Raw genomic sequence first — 8,546 nt, 5'->3', positions numbered from 1 at the left:
CCCCTGAAATATAATGATTAGCAATAACAGGACATGCTTTATATCCCCAAGAGGATATTGGGTATCTACAATGTGACTGTGTAAACAGCAATCTGTTTGTGCAAAAAGATTTATGCCCCTCAACAAGAATGGTACAAGTAGATGTCTAGACACACACACACACACACACACACACACACACACACACACACACACACACACACACACACACACACACACACACACACACACACACACACACACACACACACACACACACACTGTCAAAACAGTCACCTTTTAATTAGACCTTTCACCAACAGAGTCTTTTAACATGTGGCTGTATTGTCACATTTTTATTATATATATATATACATTTGTGCATATATTGGAAGATTAAAGTTGAAAATGTGGATCTAATTATCTAAACTTTGAACATTAACTAAATTCATGAACACATTGCCTCCTGGTTCTGGTTGAACCTGTTAGCATGGATTACCTGTGATGCTGAAGTCCGTGCAGCTGAGTGTCTGAACTGGCTCTGGCCTGTTGGAGATGACAGGGCCTCCATTTAGACCCTGCACAGAGGCAAGGATGCACAATGGAGAGGATAGAGGAGAGGATGAAGGGACACTTTGTGTCCGGACAAGAGGATGATCCTCTTCAACCCAATATCCGGAGATACCCAAGGCTTGGGCACTTCCGCTCTTTCGGAAACGACGTGTCTCCACTAATGATGGCTGTGTTGTGTAAACGCCTTTGAAAGAAAGGTCTGCCATCTTTGGGGAGGACAGAGAAGAAGAGAGATCCATCTGATTTGTCAATTTAGGTGCTTGAGTCACATTTCTTTCGCTGAATGTTGCCATTGTCTTATTTGGAGCATTAGTTTATCACATTTGCATAGACAACAACTTTGTCACAGACTGACACTCGCTATAAGTTTGTAACTTCCAAGGCCTCAGGTGGAGCATGCAACTCCCGCAGGAGGCTGTAAAAGTAGAGAGATGTCTCTGAAAGACAGGATATCCCAGTCAGGAACTACTACCTTGCCCACCCTCCTTCTACCCTTCCTGCTTGGCCCTTGGCTCCTTTCCAGTCCACAGGGGACAGTCCTTCCCCGGGGATGGGTGCAGGCAGGGGTTCTGCAGGAGCCGTGTGGCAGGAAGCCGAAGGTCCTCCAAGACTCTCCAGGGGTCAACAGCTCATCCTGGACCACAACTGGACCACACTTAAGGTCCGGTTTGCCCCCTCTGTGATTTGGTCTCTATTGTTAGGACAGAGGAGAAATGCATGCACACTTCCTTTGTCTATTTTTTGCTCGACCTGGTTTATTGGCATCTGATTTATGACAGGAGGACATGTGTTTTTGACATACACAGAGTCTGGCTGCAGGCCTGATTTTAAACAACACAATAACAGGGCGCCACTCGTCACCCATTGATATGACAATGGATCTCTTAACGCCAGCTGACAGAAACTTTCTTTACCTTCATCATTGCTACCAATAGCTTTACATGAAGAGTTAGGGACAGGACTTTTCACACTCTGCATTGTGCTATGCTCACAGATCACCTCCAAAAACCGAGAGGCTTTATTTTAGGTTTCTGTCCATACAGAAAGGGTAATTTCAGGGGGAATTAAGGAAACAAAAAAGCTTAAATTCACATTATTTTTTGAATGCTCATTTGGCAGCAAATATTATATCGATCAAGTGTGATTACTGAGGTGTTGATTTGGAGGTGACATTTTCATGTTGCATATAATCTAGTTAGAGAAAATTAATTTAATGCACATAGTACTTTATCAGTGTATCATGTGATTTGTATATAAAATCCCACCATAATGTGCAAATCAGCAACTATAGATGTAAAAAATGTCAAATGGAATGTTTCTGTTCATCTACATAACATGGAAATACTTATCATCTGCAGACTTCACAGTTGTGGGGCAGAAAACATTTGTCTTAAAAGCTTAACTTTGTCTCTTGAGGACATGTGGTGTCAACAAACATTTACTGTAGCTCATGTTGACAGAAGTGATTAAAAAGTACTCAGAGCTAAATCAGACATGCAAGATAATTAATTAGTGTAATTAGGGTTGTCAGTACCATAAATCTGTAATTTTATATATTTTCAGACAACACTGCTGCCTCTTTTTGCAGACACAGGAGTTTTAAGTGAAATCACAGAGCTCTGATACTTAAACAATCCTGAGACTAAAGTGGAATGATAATTCATACTTGTATTTTTTTTCCTGGAGGTTTTTTTTCCAGAAGGTTTTTCCAGTTGTTTGTTTTTCACAGAGGGGGGGATTGAAGAGAGTTTCTTACTCTGGGGATTCCCTGCGGCCAGTCTGCTTCCAGCACAGACGTGCATAATTTTTTTTACACGCAGTAATTACAGAGGAATGAACACATTTGTGTAATTGTTTCTCAAAAGTCATCTCAGTTAAACAGCCAGCTCATGTATGATCAAAGGGGATAAATAACTCTTTTGGTTGTTGCAGTTTTTGCCGTGAAATCTGCGTAACATGACCATTTAAGCTTCATAAACTTGAAAAGCCATGAGAATAATCTGCCTAGATTATCTTTCACGGCGGGCTCTTGTATTTATGCTGCCAGGTGGAGGATAATATGGCAAATTGTCTTGTAAAAACAAAAAAACATAAATAAATAAAAATATTGCTGCATGGACTTTAAAATCCACTGGAAGCTGTTTCCCCAGTGACTCCTGAGAACATCTTTTGCTCAACGTTTTGTACCAGACTTTGACATTTAACGGTGGCATGTGCAGATCAGGAGCCTCTCTATCTTTTTGTAAATAACTTTAGAATAAAATCAAGGTTTCTGTTCAGCAGTGTGTGTGATCACGTTCAGATAAAATTAAAGAGACCAGAGGAAAAATGAAGCAGAACAAATGCTGCTGCAGCTGTTAGATTTCTCTCTTGTTGGAGGACAAAGATGTTTTCACCTGTCTGAAACGCAACCAGAAGAGTTTTTCCTCTTTGGAGAGTTCACTTTTGGAGTGTCTATGGAAATAGTCCTAAAAAAAGCATTCTGTAAAATTTTTTTGTTTAAGCCATGGTCCATTACAGGATGACAAAAGTCCCCTCCCACAACAAAATCCGTAATTGAGGATTAATCCAATCCCTCTGTCTCCCCACTGTTGCTGAGTATAAGCTGTAAGAAGCTCACTGCAGTCAAAATTGGTTAAGCATTGAATTATACTTAAAAGCTCAGCAACAATTGGTTGTGTTAGCTTGCTGTAGTAAGACATTAAGTCATCACAGGACTGATCAAGTTTGATAGATTTGTCACAACATTGCGACTGTAAGACCACTTTGGAGACAAATGTCCTGCACCCGATCCATTTTAGAAACTGTACTCGCTGATTGTTTTGTCCCAGTGAATTGTGAGTAAAGATGGAAACAGAAGTTGAACATGCATTTCCTGCAGACGCATGCTTTGATTTCAGGGCTGAAGAACACAATAGGAGGGAGACGGCCTCCCCTCAACAATGCACCAACAGGAAGAAGCATATTCAGCCGACGGGAGAAAATACATTCCAGCGAGACTTAACAAGCTGTGAGAGGGAACAGAGTGACACCAAGAGAGTGTTTGTTTCTTCAAAGCACCTTTTTAATACAAATCATAGACATGAGTCCAAAATAATGTATATTCACAGAATCATTTCATGTCATTAGTGTTGTTTTGACATCACACACACACACACACACACACACACACACACACACACACACACACACACACACACACACACACACACACACACACACACACACACACACACACACACACACACACACACACACACACACACACAGACTGTCAAAACAGGCACCTTTTAATTAGACCTTTCACCAACTTGAAAACATTTGTCAGCTGCCATCTGTCTGTCTGTCTGGTCCGTCTGCCTATTCCCTCTGATACCCCCCCCCCCCCCCCCCCCCCAACACACACACACACATTCACAATTTACATCAGTCTTATCAGTCACCAACACCTCTTGCTGATTGACAACACCCTTCTTACACACAAACACACACCCACACAACACTCCCATCTGTGATGTTGATGCCATGCTGATCTGCTGAGCAGTGTAGCCTGGCCGATACGAAACCTCAAGTGCTTGCTAATGAAAACAAGGACAGCACAAATAATACACGTCAGTGTGTTTACTTGAGGGTAGAGTTTGAAGCTCAATACTTTGAATAAAGTCCACAGGAGAACCAAGACGAATTCTGACGCACACAATCCACTTTTTTATGCATTTTTAAAATGCTTTTATGGTTGTTCCCATGTTGTTCAGTTTTTCTTCCTTGCCACTCAACGGCGAGGCAGGAGTTTCAGTTTGGTCAGATCCCCCGAAAGCTATCAGTCCTCTTCAGTCCATAGAGGAGGGGGGGCAATGGTGACGCTGAAACTGATTACAGACAATCTGCAAGCAATTGCCCAATGCACAAAGTTCTGATTTACCTGCATTGTTCTGCACTGTTCACCTCTTCCCCAGCTTGTCTCTGGGCCCCCGGCCGTAGTCACACCTTTGTGGCCAGAGACTGAACCTCTGTCTTCTGTGAGGACAGGGAGCTGAGTGGGCTGGTATGCAAGAACTTCTTCAGGTTGAGTAGGCACAGACATTGAGCTCTGAAGCGAAGGTCGAAGAAGGCGTAGAGGAAGGGGTTGAGGCAGCTGTTGACGTAGGCGAGGCAGGTGGCGTAGGGGTGAGCCAGAAGCAGGAAACGTAGGAAGTCACAGGTAGCGGGGAACAGGTCCAGGTAAGAGAGAGCGTCAGCGCTCTTCACCACATGGAATGGCATCCAGCATGCTGCAAACACCACCACCAGTGTGGTGATAATCTTCAGCAGTCTCCTCTTGCGCTGGTCCTCTTTCCGCAGCGTGTTGAAGTGGCGGGTTACCGTGCAGCCAATGAAACAGTAGCACACCATCATTGCCAAGAAGGGTAGAAGAAAGCCTAGAGCTGAGGAGGAGATGCTGAGACCAGCAATCCACAGGCTTTCCTGCTCCTTGTTTTTGACCACCAGGTTGAAGTCCATGGCACAAGACGTGCGGTTGGTTTCTGCATCATATACGGTGCTCCGGAAGACGAGAGTCGGGGCAGCCAGCAGGCCAGACAGCAGCCAGACAGCTGTCAAGGAGGCCCGCACGTGACCTCGTGTGCGCAGCTGGGTGCTGGACAGGGAGTGGACGATGGCCAAGTACCGGTCGAAGCTCATGCAGGTGAGGCAGAAGACGCTGGCGTACATGTTGAGGAGCACCACGTAGCTGCTGATCTTACACAGGGTGATTCCAAAGGGCCAGTGGTACTTCATGGCCGTGTAGACGGCCCACAGAGGCAGAGTGACCACAAAGGTGAGGTCGGCCAGGGCCAGGTTGCCGATGTAGACGTCAGCAGCTCTGCGCTTGCCTTTGGCTTTCCATACGGTGAAAATGACCACCCCATTCCCAGAGAGGCCCAGGATGAAAATAAGCATGTACAGCACCGGGATGACAGAGTATGACGGCGACCACTCTGAATAGTCACACATGGTGGAGTTCTCTGTCTCCTCGTAGTCATAGAACTCATAAGGAGCCGAGGTCGGATCCATCTCCATTTTTCCAAATCTATACTTTCCTTATTATTTAAAGAAAAAAAAGAAAAAAAATTCTATTTGAGGCAGATAAGTTCACAGCAGTTGACAGCACTGGAAAGTCTGTTGCTATATGTGAAATCGGCAGACCCTTATATATCCCCACCCAGCTTGCACCCTCCCACCTACCCCTCCTTTCTCTCCGCCTGCTGCCATCCTGTCCTCTCCCTCCTCCTCTCTGCTCTGCACACATGCACTCTCTGCATTAACTTAGTTAGTATCTCAAAATATACAGTGAAGGCACTACATATATATATATATATATATATATATATATATATATATATATATATATATATATATATATATATAGAGAGAGAGAGAGAGAGAGAGAGAGAGAGAGAGAGAGAGAGAGAGAGAGAGAGAGAGAGAGATGACAAGGAAAGAAGTATGTAACCAAGAGATATATACAGCACTTATGTATGCAGCAATAAAGTAAATTGTGTATCAAGTTTGCATCTTTTTTAAAGAACAGAAAGCTTGCAAAGGGCCTCATGAGTCTGCCATGATCAATATGTTGCTGGAAAATAATGCCATGAATTTGAAACATACACTTCAGCAAACTTCATCCATCCATCCACATGTCTTATATTCATTTTATTCCCAAAAAACTAGAAAATGATACCACTGTTGCATGGAAATCTAAAGATTTTAAGTTTTGGATAAGCATCCAAAGTTTCAAATTTCCACCAAAACCTCTGTAAATGAGAAAAAATATAATGTCCTGTTTGCTGCAAATACAATTCCCTTATTTTACAGAATGAAAGCCGAGTAGACATGTCTGGACACTGGCCCATGAGCCACATCCAGGTAAGTTTCATGGTAATTTTAATATGAATTGAGGGTTGTACTGGAAGTGGAGCACTGCCGTTCACACAGGTAAAGCACTTACCTTTCCCTGGCTGTTGTGTTTTGCTAGTACATGTCTGAACATTAAAACCACAAAACTGAAAAAGAAGAAAATAACTTTAATTAACTATAGTATATAGGAAAAGCGTCATTTTCATATGAAAACTCCTATTTAAAGACGTTCTAAATTATACATCTGACAAAAACTGTTTTTTCATTTCTTTTTTTTAAACAAACTAACCTTTTGCAACTAAACTTTTTTGTTATAATAATGTTTATATTTGCTCAAAATATAAGATCCAAAAAAATAATAATGAAACTCACATTTGTGTAAGAATTATAAAGAATCAGAAACTGACCTTTTTATGTCAAACATTCAATAAATGGCCTAATTGAAAATGAAAGTTATTGAATCATCCCAAATACCATGTAACCACATTTTTTTAAAATCATTACATTAAAACTGTGGATTCCTTTGCAAAACATTTGAGGTAGATGGATGACAGATCAAAAGAAAAACATTCAGGACCCCTACTGTGAGAGATCCAGTCGCTGTTATGTAGTAGGGGATCATTAAAGGTGGTTTTAAGGTGGTTGAAGCTCCTATTGTAGACCTTAAACAAACACAACAGTGTTCTGGAAGGCGATCACTATCCCATGAAGACACATTTCTGTCCGGACGGTCTCTTCCAGATTGACCCCACGGCCCCGTCTGTGTGGCACAGGAGGGTCAGTGAATGGTTTGATGAGTATAAATGTGATGTGGATCATTTGCTCTGGTCTTCACAGCCATCACATCTCAACCCAGCTGAACTCCTTTGGGACATTTTAGACCAACTTGTGAGGCAGCATTTCCACTGCCTACATCAAAGGACTAAATGAGGTAATATCTTTTAAAAGTATTGTGTTTTATGCCTCCAGTGGTATTAAATACATCAGTAAAATCCAGAGGTGTCAAGTAACAAAGTACAAATACTTCGTTACCATACTTCACTGGAGTAATTATTTTTCAGACAACTTTTTACTTTAACTCCTTACATTTTCACGCAATTATCTGTACTTTTTACTCCTTACATTTTAAAAACAGCCTTGTTACTCTATTTCAATTCGGCCTTTAAAAAAAAAACTATCCAGTTAAATTGCTCCATCCGGATAGAGTGAATTTGATTGTGGTTGTTTCAGATGTTCTTGTCCAGTTTTGTTCTTACATCCGTTCCCTCAGATTCCTGCAACTAAACTTGGATGTTCATTCCAATAAAGGTTAGGATAAATGATAACATGCCTCTGAAGTTTGACTTTTTGCACCATTACAATACTTATAGGCAACTTCTGCTCTCTGAAACACATGTTAATGCTCAATAGTACACATATATGCTTCTTTAATATATTTCCATTATACTAAGATACATTCATTTTCAATGGCTTTTGTCCTTAATGGCTTTTTTCCCCCATACATTACTTTTACTTTTATAGTTTAAGTAGTTTTGAAACCAGTACTTTTATACTTTTACTTGAGTAAAAAACTTGAGTTGATACTTCAACTTCTACAGGAGTACGGTATTTTTAAACTCTAGTATCTATACTTCTACCTGAGTAATGAATGTGAATACTTTTGACACCTCTGGTAAAATCAGTGTCCAAGCACATTGAAGCTGTGTGGTTGGTAAAACAGTGTGTTTGAACTTTCTTTGGTTCTTGTTTGCTCTTAAAATGCTCTAAAAAAAAGTGGTATATATATATATATATATATATGTGTATGTGATACAATCAGGCAGTTTAAAAAAATATATTTATTTCTAACTTCATAAAATGAAATAAAACTTGCTTTCACCACTCCTCTTTCTTGTTTTTGTGTCCCAGGTGGGATGTTTCAGTCTTCAGCCCGCTCCGTCTCTCAGCAGAGTGGCAGCAGTGGCGCCAGGGCACCGACCTTTAGACACAACTACTGTATCACTCAACAATCTTCCTCCTCTGATCCCTTCCCCCAACCCTCCACCCTTCTCCTCCTCCCTCCTTAGTAATCCCCCTCTTCCTCCAATTATGAAGATGGA

The 8,546-nt window shown here is 41.4% G+C and overlaps 1 protein-coding gene across 1 annotated transcript; it reads right to left on the bottom strand.

Moving 5' to 3' along the window:
- Window positions 1-3,934: 3,934 nt before the first annotated feature.
- aplnrb (apelin receptor b) lies at window positions 3,935-5,720 on the bottom strand. The gene has a single exon (XM_061734234.1). It carries the CDS (start codon window positions 5,608-5,610, stop codon window positions 4,534-4,536), a length of 1,077 nt encoding a protein of 358 aa, XP_061590218.1. The 5' UTR covers window positions 5,611-5,720; the 3' UTR covers window positions 3,935-4,533.
- Window positions 5,721-8,546: the final 2,826 nt, after the last annotated feature.

This window comes from Cololabis saira, chromosome 11 (genome assembly GCF_033807715.1).
Source record: "Cololabis saira isolate AMF1-May2022 chromosome 11, fColSai1.1, whole genome shotgun sequence".
Lineage (NCBI taxonomy): Eukaryota > Metazoa > Chordata > Actinopteri > Beloniformes > Belonidae > Cololabis > Cololabis saira.
Note: the sequence above shows the minus strand (reverse complement) of the source record. Positions and strands in the feature narration are given on the sequence as shown.

Excerpts from the sequence above, each read along its gene's own strand:
- aplnrb (XM_061734234.1), bottom strand. The coding sequence starts at position 5,610 with ATGGAGATGGATCCGACCTCGGCTCCTTATGAGTTCTATGACTACGAG.